The 17,053-nt window shown below is 38.1% G+C and overlaps 3 protein-coding genes and 1 long non-coding RNA gene across 13 annotated transcripts; 2 read left to right on the plus strand and 2 right to left on the minus strand.

The window, feature by feature from the left end:
- Positions 1–365: 365 nt before the first annotated feature.
- On the minus strand, positions 366–5,072 carry Miox (Myo-inositol oxygenase). Its single transcript, XM_043433579.1, has 6 exons — positions 4,956–5,072; positions 2,282–2,468; positions 1,723–1,931; positions 1,111–1,247; positions 761–991; positions 366–627 (listed from the first exon to the last, which is right to left on the minus strand). Exons 1-6 carry the CDS (start codon positions 4,971–4,973, stop codon positions 519–521), a joined length of 891 nt encoding a protein of 296 aa, XP_043289514.1. The 5' UTR covers positions 4,974–5,072; the 3' UTR covers positions 366–518.
- On the plus strand, positions 3,459–7,619 carry LOC122419216 (uncharacterized). Of its 2 annotated transcripts, none has more exons than XR_006262850.1 (3): positions 3,459–4,513; positions 4,652–5,289; positions 5,815–7,619. It is a non-coding gene; the product is annotated as an uncharacterized lncRNA (long non-coding RNA). The 2 variants fall into 2 exon arrangements; XR_006262849.1 differs by having other exon boundaries at positions 4,652–5,233.
- Positions 7,620–8,362: 743 nt separating this feature from the next.
- On the minus strand, positions 8,363–13,965 carry su(w[a]) (suppressor of white-apricot). Of its 8 annotated transcripts, XM_043433571.1 has the most exons (9): positions 13,588–13,713; positions 13,086–13,199; positions 12,421–12,590; positions 11,771–11,976; positions 11,466–11,688; positions 11,201–11,283; positions 10,387–10,560; positions 8,935–10,217; positions 8,363–8,718 (listed from the first exon to the last, which is right to left on the minus strand). In XM_043433571.1, exons 3-9 carry the CDS (start codon positions 12,515–12,517, stop codon positions 8,550–8,552), a joined length of 2,235 nt encoding a protein of 744 aa, XP_043289506.1. In that variant the 5' UTR covers positions 12,518–12,590; positions 13,086–13,199; positions 13,588–13,713; the 3' UTR covers positions 8,363–8,549. The 8 variants fall into 8 exon arrangements, with proteins under 8 accessions (XP_043289506.1, XP_043289507.1, XP_043289502.1 ...); XM_043433572.1 differs by lacking the exon at positions 13,086–13,199 and having other exon boundaries at positions 8,363–8,715; positions 11,201–11,280; positions 13,588–13,965; XM_043433567.1 differs by lacking the exon at positions 13,086–13,199 and having other exon boundaries at positions 8,363–8,715; positions 13,588–13,965.
- A 230-nt stretch (positions 13,966–14,195) lies between these two features.
- LOC122419212 (transmembrane protein 237 homolog) lies at positions 14,196–17,032 on the plus strand. 2 transcript variants are annotated; one of them, XR_006262846.1, is made up of 4 exons: positions 14,196–15,726; positions 15,827–15,945; positions 16,277–16,716; positions 16,846–16,978. XR_006262846.1 is itself a non-coding variant. In XM_043433575.1 (4 exons), exons 1-4 carry the CDS (start codon positions 14,788–14,790, stop codon positions 17,023–17,025), a joined length of 1,416 nt encoding a protein of 471 aa, XP_043289510.1. In that variant the 5' UTR covers positions 14,196–14,787; the 3' UTR covers positions 17,026–17,032. The 2 variants fall into 2 exon arrangements, 1 of the variants encoding a protein (XP_043289510.1); XM_043433575.1 differs by having other exon boundaries at positions 16,277–16,454; positions 16,846–17,032.
- The last annotated feature ends 21 nt before the right edge of the window (positions 17,033–17,053 follow it).

Genomic DNA, 17,053 nt, shown 5'->3' on the forward strand with positions numbered 1-17,053 from the left:
GTGGTCCGTAAAGTGAAAAAAAGACTCGTGAACATAACGAACTTTCTTTTCGTTGCGAATACTATTCGCTGCTGTGTTCATTTTTCAGAATCACAATATATCCTTGATTATTTTTATAAAACAAAACGGTTAGTTATGTGCGAGTATGTTATCGTAATTCATTGCTGAATTTTTTGAATTCAGTTGAATTGACCATTTTTCGTACTCTCACCGCAGAGCAACGGTCTTTGAGCATTCGATTGGAAACAAAGTGCTATAAATAGGTTAAGGAAATAGTAACGAAGAACACATACAAATGCAGATAAAACACAAACTTTTTATTTCTCTGTTAATTTTTTTTCTAGACTATTCTATAATTACACAAATTATTGAATATTAAATATTTATTAGTATTTTTATTGATTTGGATAAAAATTGTTAGAAAATCATTTTCGTATATTTTTTTTCGTACGTCAAACGCTAAAAATTTCGTTCCGGCTCAGTTTATTTTTCGATGTCCGTCGACAAGTGTTTTTTTTTCACCATTCGAGAATTCCCGGCAGATATTTATCAATGAGTTTTTCATAGTACGGCCACAATTTGTTGATTTCCGGGACTTTGCTGCTTTTCGTGTACAGATCGTATTTGCTGAAAAAAATATGAAAATTCATAACCTGAAATTTATTATGCCAAAAACTGCAATTTTTCGGAAAACATAAAAAAAAAATTTTTGACCTCATTTGGCCCGATTCTTTCAAACGAGGAAAGTGAGAAAACTCACTTGAATTCTCGAATCCATTTAAGCATATCGCGATCTTTTTGGGTAGTAAAATGTTGGTAATCGCCACCCGCGTGCCAGGGATAAAAAGAGTGATATCTGATCATGGCGAGACCTTCTTCGGGTATTGTCGTGTTGTTGTGTTTGAGAACTTGGTAGAGATACTCGTCGTGTCCCCAGGACATCATCAGATTGTCGATGCCGCAGGAGGGCTTGTAAATTCCATATTTAGTGCTGAACAACGAATAACATCGATCAGTTGAGAACCCGATAAATCATAATAACAAACAAAAATCTCGTGAGCCTCGAACGAAATAATTCGTTTCGTTTCTCAAATAATTCATTCGTTTTACTTGTAACGTGAATCTTGACCATCGGGATTATCCTCGAAACTATTGTTTCTGTAAACGATTGAATCTGCCCAGGCACAACCCACTGGAAAAGTGTCGCCGACTACTGACCATTGGGGTTCCCCATAAAAGGCCATTACCTGCGTAACAATAAAACCTGGGATGAGGTTTATGTCCGTAGGGCAGAGTGACGTCATCGTTTGTGAATAAGAGGCGAATATTTCTGTTTTCTCCCCTCATTTTCAACAAATATTTTGACGCATCGCCATTTTTGACGCTACTCAAATGGTGGAAAGAAAAATTCACGAAACGAATAAAATTCATCATTTTAGTGGGCTTTCTGTGACAATACTTCAAGTAAACACGTCTGGGTGCCGCACTGAACGAGAAATACGACAACGAGCCAAAATTTGGAAATAACGCGTGATTTTTCGGTAAGAATTCTCATCAAATAACTTTTAGAAAATTATGTGAACAACGGAAAACAAAAATAAAAGTATTCGATCAAAAGCTACTGACACTTTGTCGTGGAAATGCAATACACTAAAGTACGCACGGGTAAGTAACGAGAATATTTGTTGTCAAAATTTTGACATGCGAAAGTGGAGACTTTACTTTTCCAAGATCGTGTATAAGTCCAACGAGATGGAACCAGTCCAAGTCGGGATGATTTTCTCGTATGGATTCGGCGGTTTGAAAAGCGTGAACGATGTTGGGCATGCTCGTGTCCGGATCGCTCTCGTCGACGAGATCGTTCAGTTTTACGAGAGCATCTTTAACGTTCATTTTGAATTTATCGAATTTCAGCCACTTTGCCATTTGAGCTGTAAAAATATTTCGAATTCTCAAAATTTCGTATCCCATAATTGAAAGAAAATAAGCAATTTTCATGCAAAACTATCGATATACGCAGATGGAAAAAAGTGACATGAAACGTTGGATTCGTACGTTCGTGACTTTTATTTGCACATGCTTAAAAATATTTACAAACGAATTTTCAGATCCAAGCACTTTGTATTGTTGCAGAGTATTGTTGTAAAATGAATGTTCTTTCAGTGAGTATTGATTCGTTGCGAAATTATATAAATGATGAAGTATGATCGAGGCAGCTTTCATGCATTTGTCTCATGCTCTTCTTCGTGTGAACGATTATTACGAATTGAGCTCAACTAACATCGCACAAAATCGACGGTTTGGTTGGTGTGCATCGCGTGATAAGTTCTTCGTACTCTTTCCTTAATTGGGTCGGTTGGATCTTCGGAGTAATTTCTGAACTGACTCTCCAATTTTCCCGCATAAACGGCCTCCGGTCGAAGCTTCTCTGACGGGTCGAGGATGTTGACGATCTGGCCATGCTGGGACTGCAATATGAACAACGAAGATAGAGTCAAAATTTCTGTCAGTTTTTTTCATAACGAATTATTGATCGTCATCATCATAATGATTTTTTAATTACTGTCATTATTTTTACGGAGGTGAGAAAAACTGACTTTTATGCTTCAAACTTCATGGCGGATATTTTTTTCGTTTTTTAATGTTCTCGACGGTAATTAACTGTCCAAGTTCGTTTCGTTTAAAAAAGTTAGTACAGTGAGTATATTATCTCGATGGCGTGTTGAAATAAGGCGATAACAGCATTAGCTCGAATCCTGTGCAAAGTTATTTTTCGATCTAAAACGAGTTTATCGTCGAAAATCTTGACGAAAAAATATTCAACGTTAATAGAATCAATTCCAAACAGTACGACAAAGTTCAAGAAAAATTGGAGACGTTCGTTTCGATGTTTCGAACAGTCGAAATGGCACTTGCAAATTTTAACTGAATCTTTGAAATACATTTATCATTCCGAAGTAAAGTTTGGGGTTTTTCGGACGACCGCGAGCAATAAAAAATGTCGAATGTTCGAAGTATACGAAATAAAAAATGTTGAAATAGAAAAGACGCTTACCAGGCTGCTGTGCAGCTCGATAGGTCATGATGGTGAACATGATTGATCAATGTTCCGATGAACTATTTTCCAAAAGTATATTCACAGCGTGATCGGAAAAAAATTCGCAGTTTACTCAAGGAACTTTGAGTTCCAGGGAATATACTTTTTTTACTTGGCGTAGAATTTTCGAAACTTTTGAGACAGCCGTTTGTAAAAGGAAAGAGCCGCGAAGAACTCGAAAGTCTTCGCGTTACTCGATTTTCTGATGTATATGCGAAAACAAATGGAGAATGATGTTCTAGGCGAGATATCTAGAGGACATTTGTCGTTACACTGAATTTCAAAGCCGCGAGAGCTTCGCTTAAATATGCCCAGTGGCGCCCTCCACCCCCGCTCAAAGGTATTATTCTCCCTACACGTGACAAAGAAAATAAATGTGTGTATTCGTCACGCTCCACAAAAGCAGGCTCGAAAGATGGCTCCCGGTTGAGAAGAAAAACGACGGTAGATCGAGGGCTCGCAAGCAGGCAACGTTTATCTGTCCAACTATCTCGTACATATACGTCAAAACAGACAATAAAGCATTGCGAGAAATCTCTCGTGTACAAAACTCGACTCTCGTCTATGCGAGGACGCAAACACTCGCGATTCGTGACACGGCCTCGAGCAGAGAGCTTCGAGCGAGTGTATGACCGATATGAAAAAAGAACAGATGATTAGATATTATACATCAAGAGCACTCTACGATGTTCAAGATAAGTATGAAATTAAGGACACATCTCGTGTTTACGAAGTTTGTAAGTGGATCTTCTCGATTCTTATCGTTGTTTGATTTTCAAGTCTTCAAAACACCGTCACACGTTCCTCTCATATATTTCGTTAAACTTTGTCGATTTAAGATTTATTTTGTTTTGAAGATCATTTTTATTAGATTTCGAGCGACGCTTTTTTTCATACTTATTTCTTCGCATCAATTTTTAGCATTGACTCATTGTAACTCGATTAGTTCGTACAATATTTTCGTCATAAACTCGGTATTTTTTCAACTCTTTTTGGGGAAGGTTGTTCGGAAAACGTCTTATTCGCCCGATCATACATGTGCTGAGAATGTTCGAAAAAATTCATCATTAAATACAACACGAAAGAGACACGCGGGCTTTTTCTCGGAACACCGTTTTCATAGCCGAGGAACGTGATATCTGAAGAACCACTCGATCGATGCTCTTCAAATTTCCAGGAGATGCGATGGAACCATTCGAAGGTCATTAGCGATCACACTTTTCACAATCGATCGGCATTTCTCAGAAGTTACGTCAAAATGGCGAGTTTTGTCGTGGATTTTATGTGTGCTCGAATTCCAATCGCTTCGCTACGGTGAAAATAAATATTCTAGGAATCGAGGATCAGCGATGACTCGCGTAAGCCGAAAGGTTTTTGAACTTCGAATGAATCGATCAAGTCGCAAACTGTCAAACGGTGCGACAATAAATTAATCTTTTTCCAACGGCAAATCTTTTCGTTCGACTGCATTAAGAAAAATCTTTTTTGAGTTGAAAAAAATTGCCAAAAAAACACAAAATCGAATCTGATCCAATAATCGAATGAAATTTTCAGGAACTCGGACGAAAAGGAAGGAAGATAACTGGAATTGAATCGACGCGTCCATTTACGTTTTGCGGACTCAAAATCATTTGAATGAGCGTACGAATTCTCATCGTCGAAACGAAAGTAAATTCGAGGAATGAGACGCGCGAAAACTATTGAATTACGACGAATAACCAGGAGGCATTAATTACTTTTGTAATTAACATCTCGCTGGATAATCCGCGTTAAATCCGCGTCGGCCGGCGAGATATTCGATTTTCTCGCACGTTATAATTCGATATCTACGTGCAATGGTGATAACTCGTCTACTTACGGCTACTTTGGACGACATGATTGCATATAAACAAAACTATGTGACGTTCTCGATCGAGAATAACGAATAAACTGAAAGAGTCCTAAGAGCGAGTTGACTTTATAAATCGGAGTCATTTCAACCTTGACCTCGAGTCGATCTTAAAACGCGTATATAAAAATTCATAGTGGCTTATCTCACGCTGATGTATCCTGCGCTTGGAACGTCGGAAGAGGAAGAAATTCTAAACTGTCGCCGAGTATTTCGATCGTCCCAAATAATGATCCTGAACGCCTTTCGTAACAACTTTTGCGTTGCAGAATACAATAATTGCCCTGAGGCCCTTAATCACTTTGTGGGTTATCAATCGAGTCGAAGCAGCAAAAACACCAACAAAATTTTATCCCAAGTGGATGAATTTTCATTGAAATTAATATTGTAGAAAACTTTTCCAATCGTTTCTGCTCGTACTGCCTTCAAATTTAGTCTCTTCTTAGTTCACCAAATTCCAAATTTCCAGTTGACTCTGTTTCTCCATACGTTTGGCACGACTCATTTATTTTCATTTATTTTGAGTCGGTAATGAATTTTTTATCGTTAAAATCTCAACAATGACGCATCACGTTTCTTATCAGTTTTAACGAATAATTTTGTGTTATATAAAATTCGAAGAAAATTAAATTGCGCGAAGTCTGGTGCACGAGCCACAAATGTACGACAAATTCTTGAAAAATGTGTTCTTACATAGAAATTGTGGTTTTTCTTATCACGAAAGTGATGTAAAAAAATTTATGGGAATCGAGACTCGTGGAAATTGGTTAAGGCCTCGAGTCAATCACATTTTAGTCACGAATTCATGTGCTGGATTTTTTGTTTGCAGGTGATGAAATTGACCGTCCTCCAAGATTCGATGAATTTGAGGGAGGATTCCACGAAGACAAAAATGGAGAAATGAAATTAGCAGAAAATAAACTTTCCATTTACGAAATGCGTGCGAGATGCAACAGCGAAGATGCGCACGTGCTGTAAATCTCATAAATTTAAAAAACCACGACTATTTGTGGAGGTCTGTTGTCTTCCATATCGTAATCGCGATTGACGATCTATCGAGATTCTCGATTCTCGGGATACGCGTCGAGAAGTCTGCGTGAAACGATTGGAATATGCCTGTGACGGGATGGCACGTGAATAAAAATATGAAGGAAGGATTTTTCTCCACGATAACACTCGTATGAAGGAACCTTTTGTTCGCTCGATGTCAATCGACGTTTTTGTAAATGAAAAATTCATTAAAATCTCAATAGCAACGAAAGCAATAAAAGCTTCAAGTTCAAAACGAGATTTCAAAGTCTCATTAAAATTATCATAATCGTGGGGAGTTTCAAAGCTGAATGCTCCAGTGTTTCACAACGCGATGATAAAAAGAAGTAACGAAATAAATGCCCCAATTAATTGCTCTCGTGACAGATATAGAGTATCGAAATTCCGTGCATGGAAAAAAGCGAAACTTCTCTCAAGCTTCCTCCGCAATTGAATCCAATTGACTCTGCTGCCGCGGTCACCTTTGAGTTTGTCTAAACGATACAAAGAGCCTGCCGTTATTTCACTAATGAAAGGTAACAACCGGTAGGACGTTTCGTCGCGTCGTAAAATTCGAATAACAACGAAAATGCACGTCCGTGCTTCCATCCAATTTCGTCTCCCCCGCCACGATCTTTGAATTATTGCGAAAAATACTTTCACGATAACGAAGTTTCTAACGCGAAGAATATTGATAAGAATGATGTTGCATCACTCATACGTAATCGTGTTGGGTTATGAAAAACCATATTTGTGTCAATAGTATAATAATAACAATGATTATCATTCTCAGTTGCACACTCTTCGGAAAAAACCTTTATTTCGTTTTATGCTGACGTTCAACGATTTTTCATCAAACTGACCAAACAGTTTCACTCGATTTTTCTTTTCTCCAAGACTTTTTATTATTGAGGCTCTACTAAAATCAGATTTTCAAAACTCCCGAATCGGACTGAAATCTCAACATTCTTCAGTTTTCAAAACTTCACGAAAATTTATTTGAAATGATAATAATTCGAAAAAGTTACCCAAAATATTTTCTGATCAATGATTTTATCAATGGAATTCTTAAAGTAAAAAAATTGCATAAATTTTTTGAGCCAGTGATTTGTGAATAAATTACTACTGGAAAGTAAGGAAAAAGGTTAATTTAGAAAGTATGAAAAAATTCAAAAGCATTACAAGAAATTAACAAATTAGTTGCATACGACAGAAAAATATTTTCAGTCAGTTTCTCGTCCAATAATTTTTCTCAATAATTTATAAATGACTCGTTGGGAGTTGTATCATCGCATATCGTTGTTGGCAAAAGATATTGAGAAGTTTGACTTGTTAACGAGTCATTGCTCCGAGACAGCGATGTCTAATTCTGTAGGAATTTCATTGTGGCAAATGTGGATCAATATATTTCATGAAAACTTTATTTTACAAGGAATAAAGATGCGTGACATGCATTTTCATTTGCTTGAAAGTGATTGGATAGTTTTTAATCGAAAAATGGAAAATTGAATACGAAACGAGAGGATTTGCGTAAGTTGTATTTTTCTGGGTTTGTGTAACTTTCTTCAACAGATAAAAACAAATAAACATTTGATAAGAGCACAATACCCGCCTCGAATGTTCCGCAGTGAGTCTTCAATCCTCGTTTTTTGTACGACGAAGAAAATTGTACGATGGGAAGCTATTTAATCAAACAGAAACCTCAATAGAATGAGTATGGAACAAGCATTTCTGGCTCACGTCGTTTTACAGATCGGACTCATCATATTCAAAAAGCCAATTGTTGACTCAGCAAAAGTGCCTTGGTATATTCTTCATCTATCAAAAATATTGTGAATTGTTCCTGGCTATGAATGTGAAATTGAAAGAAACCTCGAAATTTGTTTTGCTGGGCCATAAAAGTGTGGAGAATCAAGTTTTCGTTTTCTAGTGGTTTTTGACCGATTAAGAACGTCTGTGAAATCGTACTTGAATGACAAATTGATCATTTCCATTTTTCAATCTTCCAGCAAATAATTTAACTCGAATTTATTAATATGAAAATTTCGATACCGAGAATATGAAAGATACTGAACTGGTAGAACCGGAAAGAAAAGATCGCGTTCGGGGTACCATGTGCACAGGTACGAAAACAAGCAGTCTGAGCGCTTTAGAGTAAACAATCATTTGTTCGTGTCTCAAGATTCATCTGATAATGTTGAACTTGACTTTTCAACGGAGTATCAAGGTAAGAAGTCGAGAATTGTGTTGCGAGAGATTGATTTATCTGTTAAGAGGAAAATCGGCGATAGGGAGGCAGCTTGATAGGGCCATCAACTGGAATCGCGACGAAAACAAGATAATCCTTCTTTGATTTTTAACATTTTTTTCTTTCCGTAGTTATTTATTGGATCATTTTTTTTCGTAGCTCGAGATCGAAACTTCGTATTAAATCCATCGGCGATTATGACAAGTCGTTAATTCATATGTATATATGTATATATGTACAATCTCGCATGATCATAACGCATTGAATCATTCCTCCGATATCTTTTTTCAAAGCTCACTGGAATTTGAACTGCTCGTGTCGCTTCCGGCTCGCGAGCGTTTTGCTTCGGATTGGTGTCTCCTTCCTGGTGAACGCGAACGCGTACGATGCCTCGATACCGATTTTTTGCTTTTCTTTGATTTGTGGGAACGTGAGCCGCTGGGACTGTCGTGACTGCTGTAAAATTATTAAGAATAATAGAATGAAAAAATGTTTTTAAAATCCTGAGAAATTCACGAATAACGATCGATGTTTGACAAATTAATCTGCCTATTTCATATTGCGCAGAAATCAATTTAATTCCAAAAAGGGTTGTTTTTGAGGTTCTGGTTCAGAGCCGAGCAATACTAAGAACAATGAACAGTGAAAAATGTGATAAAATAAAAAAATCACCTTCTGTGAGCAGTCTTTTTCTTTTTATGCTTTTTATGACTCCTGTGACGATCGGAAGGGTTGTCTCGACTTCCGCTTCGACTCCTCGATTGGGGTCTTGGTCGTTTACCACTGAGATCGGCGCTCTTGAGTCGATTCATGAGAGAAGTAGCCGCGTTGATTCGAGAACTGGATGTTTCCGTATCTTCATGACTAGGTGAAGGTAACGACTGTATTTCGTCCGAGTCGTCGTCTTCGATTCTCGTTTCCATATTAACTATTGGTACGATTGGTGTTTGTTGAACGATTTGACTGAGGAACATAGCAGCTTTTTTCTTTCTCTCCAACTGCAATAGTCGTTCCCGGGAAGTTCCAACGTGTTTTTCTTTATTTTCTAACACAGTTTTCTCTCGTACGCGATCCTCCTCCGTTTCTTTGTGATGGACTTCCTTTTGACAATCCTCGAATATATCGTCCGTAAGATCGACGAGTTCTTTCTCTTCGTTTTTTTGAGGTATTTCGACTTTGGTCGTTTCCTTCTCGATTTTAAACACTCGATTGTTGTCCTCGTTCGTTTCATTCGGCGAACCGGTCTTCGATCCATTGTCCTTTTTCTCCTCGTCGACCTCCTCGTCACTCTCCTCGAGTGGTAACGCGCTACGTTTTTCGATCACTGGCGCGTCACCGTCTTTGGGTTTTTTAATGGAAAATGAAACTGTGGTTATCAGCTTGTTTGCACCCTCGTCTCTCGCGTCGGTTTTCTTTTTCGCCTGTATCATTTTAACTCGCTTCTGAACTTCCTCCATTCTTTGTTGTTTCTTCTGCAGCTCCTCGAGTTTTTTCTGCTTCTCCTCTTGAGGTTCTTGCTTCCTCAGCAATTCTTCTTCCGTCAGAACTTTCGGATTAACCGCACCTTCGTATATGGTCAGTTTGTGAGCGTAATAGCCGTGATATTGATGAGATAATTCGAGGAAATTGAACCTCGGATCTCCTTTGTTCTTCACTATGGCTTCAAAGTCCCGACCATTTTTCGCTACATAACTTGCCATTTTGTCAATTATAATCTGTACGTCGGCTGGCGGTACAATAAAAGATGGACGGCTCAGAGGCTTCGGTGGGGTTGGACCGTATGGCACCAGCGGTACTACGCTCTCTTTGATCATCGGAGTACCCGGATTTTCCTCGTTCGTCGAAGCTACCGTTGGCGTTCCACGAGGCGGTGATTTTGCCTGACCACCGGAACCGTATAATACAGGGCCATGAGAGTATTGCTGAGGTGCGGGCGGATAAACAGGTGTGCAAGTCTGAAATGCAAAAACACATTTTTTCTGTATTCATTTTGAAACATTCGAGATACCCGTTAATGATTGATGGTTTTTAAACGAAAACATTGAATAGCAAGTTCCTTAAAATCAATGCAATCACCCAATTCTGTGAGCGACAATATTTTTCTTTATTGCTTTTTTTACTCACTTGGACGGTCGGATAAGGAGGATAATATGCAGTTTGTACAGTTTGAACAGGCACTTCTGGTGGCAGTGGCGGCGGTACACGGAGCGGCGGTGGTTTCCCTGTTATCTTGTTGACCAGCATGGAATAAGCGCAGTCAGCAGACGGTTTGTACTGTATACTCGGTATACTGGGTGCCTGTTGAACAATCGAAAAAAAATTTAAGTTTCATTGTCGACCTATATCGAGACTTCTTTTTTCAAGTGTTTTCCATTATATATTCGTTTTGCTCAATAAGCAAGTATCGTTGGAAACTTTAACGGGGATTGAAAAATATTATGGATGAGAGAAGGAAGGGTTGAGATAAAGAAGGGGAACAACGGCAGATCCAAGCATACCAGAACCAGCCCTGAAAACAGAAATATTTGACGTAATGATTAGCTCCGTAATTAATCCACATGCTCGTTTTTTTTCTCGTGTTATTGCTACGACATTTTCCTACTGAGCTCATTCGGCGATTTTCGAGGACGTGGAGAACATACATGAACTTTATTTTTAGAGAATAGAATTCTTGAAAGAATATTGAAAAACTCAAGTAGAGATAAGTAATTTTCATTACTTTTCGAGATCGTTCTTCAAAGACGGAGCAAACCTCCAAAGTCGCTAGATCATGAGGAAATGCTAGCGAAATATTGCTGCCGCACTCACCACACGGAAAACAGAGTATTTCGGAAGCATTGTGAATTTTGTCAGGATTACGGATTTGTTAAGGCACGTTAGTATTTAATTATGAGATGTTGAATTTTTTCTTGCAATAAACAATAACGGGCAAACTTACCGCTTCAACTTTGGTGAGGGACGAGGCAAGGCTTGGGTGAAGATAGGGCTCGTCATCTTCGTCCGATTCTTCGGCAGATTCTACTGGAAAATAATGCTATTTTGAAAATTTTGAAAATTCGGTTTTCAACTCTTGCACCGTAACAGTTAATTAATTTAATTAATAAATCTACAAGGAAAAATTTTGCAGTCAATTTCAACGTAAAATCTGTCCCATTATTTTTTATAATAATGATAATTTCCAAGTGACTGTTGATTCCACGTACCGGATTCCTCCTTCTCGGGTTGTTTTTCCGGATTGTATTTCCCTGATTTGATAGCCTCAAGTACCAGTCTATAATATGGGTGAAGTGATCCATCGATTGAGAGAAACGAAAACTGTGGATTGTTTGCTTGTTTCGCTTTGATCAGAATTTCCATTTGACCACCTTGGCGACTTATGAATAATGCTGTTTTTGAGATAATTGCATTGAGCTTTTGTGTTTCAGGCTGTAACATTCAATTGCAAGTCAATAATCTCCCCATTTTCTACAGTTCTTTATAACAGATCGTTATCCCTTCCAATATTTACCAGAGTCATGTCCTCTGGAATTTCCAACTCTGGCGGAACGACGAATGCTTGATCTTCATCGTCTTGCGAACCATCGGATGGCTTTGGACTTTGAGTCTCTTCGCTAAGCGCCTTTTGGCTGTCTTGATCATCATTGTAGTTGTAAGAGACTTGACCATACGTATTCTCGGAGCCGAGGGCTTGATGCAAACGTTTTATCTCTTCTTCTGTGTAACAAATGAATACATCATATTCTATTGTTGTATTATCAGGGAATTGATGGGGATAAGCAAAAATCGTTTTCTGAGAATACATGGAGTTGCTAGAATTCGATCAGTCCTCGTTTTTGGTATTTTTTAGAAATTGAAAATCTTGAATTTAGAAGAAAGCTGTGCTCATTTGATTGATATGTTTTTCAGATAATGGTAAAAATCCTTTATTCTCAAGTTTAATTTCGGTATGATATTGAAAATGTATTATTAAAAATACAGTTCAACATCTTGCTGCTGAGTCTTACTTTACAGTCACTAAAATTTATTGAATTATTAACAAACGCAATACTTTTGCTAACTGATTAAAATCTCACAAACAAACCCTCAAATTACAAGATGTTGTGTAAAATATTGTGATATCATATGTAGGTTTAAATATAGAAAAAAAATCAAACTCACCATGATAAGATGCTTCTTCAACATCATTGTTGTGCAGCGAATGATATCGTTCGTCATCGCAAAGTTGTTCCACCCGAATTTCATCCTCGGTGAGCATGGTTCTCTGGTCATATCCACCGGATGGAGGTTCGTGACTTCTGAGATCAGCCAGTGCCCCGCGTCCATCGTATCTATAGACACATAAAGTTTGAATTAGTTTTTCAGCCAAGATAAGCTTGCTTCCTCTCTAAGTTCATTCACTGCTCTCACGGGCCATCTGCAAATAAATAGAGAATCAATGAGACAATTCCAACTCTCAGGGATCCCTGTAAAAGAGAATGTAATAAAAAAAAAACAAAAAAGTATTGTTTTTCAGATGGCTCAGAGTCAAAAAGGAGGGTCACTTAGTGGAACAATTATGAAAATATTATAAATATTTCGACGAGTACTTTCTTCTAGCAAAAGTAGATATGTATATTAGAACAGTTTCGACCAAAAATTTTTTTTTGCCATTTGTTTATTTGAAATCAATCTTTTGTCTAAATTTTGTTATAGTTACATTTTTGTTGTATCTTTTTGTCTTGTTCATTCGTTTGACTCTAATACATACCATGCCGCACGATCGTAACAAACAAAAATAGATACGACCGCCGGCTTGCCACTTGTCTCTCTACGCTGTGTCTCACCTTGCTGCTGGGACGCTCGGCGGCAAGCACCACTTCACTCGCAAGCATCTTACTGTGTAACGCCATAACGGCGCACGCTGTCACACCTCGATTGACCAATACACCTGCAGAAACCTTAAACAGTCTCCAAGAATGCTTATCCGTGCGTGATACGTTTCTTATTTTTTTCATTTATTTTTCAATCGTTATTCGCACGTTCATTAAGAAAATAATCTTTTTCTTGATTTTAAATTTTATTGTTCTTCATCGCCCCCGCACGTCGAGATCACACAATTTGTTTGTTTTCCTCGTCTGCGCGAAGCCTCTAACTTTGCAAAGATTCTCTCATGTCTCTTGGTGGTTTTCAAACGTAACCAATGAGCGTTACAAGAGATAAATAAATCTTATGAATTATTCCTAGAAGACGATAACTGTTGGTTTCTTTCGATTCATTATTTTATTTGGTTTATATTTTTAGGTGATTTTTGAAATTTTTTGGTTTTGCTAGGTTAGAGAAACGGACCTGTCTATCTTCAATGTGCTATCGCCCATCCACGGTATCAAATGCTTCCCCTGATCAATCATTTTCGCCTTCTCATCGTCCCGAAATAATTTGCAGCCGTATCCGAACACCAGTAGTTCCTGAGGCTCCTCATCGCCGTTCTTTTTACGAAGAATTCCCGAATCAACGAGCCACCGTTGACCCTTCGAAGCCATCGTTTTTATTCTACACTTTTATCTTTTCTCCCGTCTCCCGTAAGCACCGACGTATACGGAATTGGTAGTGAGCAAATACTGTAACGACTGTAACTGTGTTGACGACGCGATGCTGGCGTCAATGATTGCGGAGAAGCGAGAAAAGAACGTTATGACTTGTGACGCGAAAAAAACGCGCCATTCTTGAACGTCGAACGAACTGAACGAACTAGATACTAGATGATTGCGCGTCGCACCCCTTTCCTCAGTTGCCACAGTCCTCATTCGCTATGATACATTTACATGCCGTGATGGTATCCAATAATTTGAGGAATTCCTTCACTGCCTCTCCCTTTTGTTATCTCGATGGAAATAAAATCATCTCGTATTTGCTCTCTTTTGTCAACTTCTCGAATACGTTGCAACTGGCAGCAGCAGTGGAGCATATTTTCTATATTTTCCTAGACGAGAATGCACAAATTATACTCACCGGGCTTGAGACATGTGTATATATTTTTATATTTTCACAAAGATCGGCTCACTTGACATAAAACGGTTTTTTTTTTTATAATTTCAAAAGGTCGAAAATTGAAAATCATTCGGCCAAGTTCACGGAGGTCTCATTTTTTCTCTTTCTGAATTTTGGCCATTTTGGCAATCCATAATCGTCATACTTCACACTATTCTATTTTTCGAAATCGTTCTGTCGTTCGTAAGGATTCAAATCTACTTTTTGAATGCGAGAAACCTTTCAAAAAGATTGGCCTCAAAAAAATGAAATAAAAATTGAAATATTACATGAGCGCAGAAGCATTCATAGAAGCATTCGCATGCGCCTAGTTTTCTCGAACACAACAAATTCTTCATTCCGTTGCTATGGACGCCTCACGTGGGCTGAATAAGCAAGCACGCTTTTTCTCGCGATCATTAGGACATAGTATTTTGTGTGGTAATTTATGGAAAGAAACATGATTATGTGTATTTTAAAAAATATATAAACTAAACTGGAAGAACCATAAGAAAAAAAATGAGTGGAGAAAGGAATTCTCGAGTTCGCAGACGTTCGAGAGCCGACAATGAAATATCCGACAGTACGACAACAAACAAGGAGAGAGACTCTGAATGCAGTTCCGAGAAAGAGGCGTCATCCGACCAGCCTAAAAGTCCTGTCATTTTATTAAACAAAGAAAGAACGACGTCAAGCTCATCTGTCAAAAGTAGCAGACAACAAAGTGTAAAGTCAAAAATTTCTGATGATTCGTCGGAAAACGTGGAAGAGAAAAAATCTACCTACTCGAAGTACGAGTCGAGCTCGAATAACAATAAAAAAATTGAAATTATCGATTCCGTTCGGAAGGTTGAAAATTTTTTACAAAGTGCTAAAATGATGAAAGACAATCGGGAGAGTGGAACTCCTGATTACAACGAATCATCGATACAGGATAAAAGACGTAAGTCGAGAAAGAAACGAAGAGAACAGAAACGCGTTGATATGGATTCTAACAGAACAGAAGACGACGCTTATGATGAGGAAGTTCGATCTTCCGAACGTGAAGTAACGCGATCGAGAACGAAAAAATCACGTCCGAATATACCACGAAAAAACAGAAGAAAAAGACGTCGTTCTAGAGGAGATTCGTCACTGAAGCCGGAAAAAGATGAAGAATTACCGATCACCGAAATATTGAGAAAGGCACAGGAAAATCCGAAGCCACGTTACGAAGAACCGCTACCGTTGACCGAGCTTACGACAGACAGAATTTACGTGCAGGGAAGGAACGGATTCAGTGCTTTCAAAATCCCAAATGATCGAACGAACAGCATTTTTCGACGGTCGCTTCCGAAGGAAAAAAGTCCCCCACCTTTTCCCATAAGAGTTTCTATCTTCACGCAAAGAGTTTGGAATTACACTGGACTCGTACACCAAGGACTTCTCGCTGGAATGGCACTGATGCATCTAATATTGGTGAGTACACCCATTTTGACAAATTGTTGTTATTGGACAGTGGCTCCGCCATCCGGGGAATTGTGCAACTATGGTTCATACAAAATTTTTGAATTGACAGGTTGAAACGTTCTTTCGCCAGTCGGCTGAATTTCTCGAAGATTATTCTGTCGTTTCGGAATATTACACCAACATATTTTCGTATCTCATTACAATGTGCATTATTTCGGCCTTCGACAGGTGAGTTTTTTTTTTTTATCGTAACACGAATTCAATTCTTACATTTTATTGAAACAATTCAATAAAATTATGGTATTTTATCAATAATGAGGATCTTGAATGAGAATAACTTTTGTGTTTCAACATTACGAAACAATTTTTGTCATAGCCAAATATTGATTTTTTTATTGACCTTTCGTGTACCGAATTATATTGAATACCAACAAATTTTATTTTACCTATCAAAAATTACTAGCATTTACTAGAGTAAACTTGTGAAAAAAGGCAAAATAATATTTTTACCCACCGTTTTAATAATTGGAAAATAATTATTTTGCTGCTACTACTTTAGATTCGATTTGGCGCAGTTGAACATCGAGCATTATCGTGAAATTTACAGCGAGCATTCGAGGTCATTATTGGCGGTTCCACTTTACATAGCGACATTTTGTTTGCATCAAACCAGCCTTCTCGTGGACGACAACATTTCTCTGATTGGGTACCATCGGAATAAAACCGAAAACGAAAATGTGCGTATGAACTACGTCTCGTTCCGGTAACGTCCTTCTCATTTTTATTTCCCGTCACTTGCAAATGACGACATTTATCCAATAAGTATGTTTGTTCAGGCTGCACTTTCTGTCATTATAGTCCAAGATTAGATTTCGGAATGATTTTCGAAATTTTAGTGACTCCAATTCAGAAATCGTAACAATGGATAACAATTGGAAGAAAATTTCGTACAATGCGAAATACTTGGCACGTGATTCCATTTTTATATTCCCAGCATAAGTGAGAACTGAGTTGACGTTTTTACAAAAAAATATTTGACTTTTGCCTCGTGTATACTGAATCGTTTTAGATTTTCCTGGAAATTCAGCATTGTTCTGAAATAAACTACACGAAAAAATTGAATTTCAGAATTCCACCAACGTCATAACGGACGAACATCTTTCAACATGGCAGAAAGTGACTGTCGCGAAAGACAGTATGGCAGTATTAGCGTGGCTGTTTGTAGTTCTCGGCCCCCGAGAGGACATGTTGTTGGCGCATCTCAAATCAATGGAAAAATACATAGAAATGACTAAAAATTCGGCATAACTCGATGAAAATAATACTGTTGGCAACG

Source organism: Venturia canescens, chromosome 1, assembly GCF_019457755.1.
Source record: "Venturia canescens isolate UGA chromosome 1, ASM1945775v1, whole genome shotgun sequence".
In the NCBI taxonomy this organism is placed as follows: domain Eukaryota; kingdom Metazoa; phylum Arthropoda; class Insecta; order Hymenoptera; family Ichneumonidae; genus Venturia; species Venturia canescens.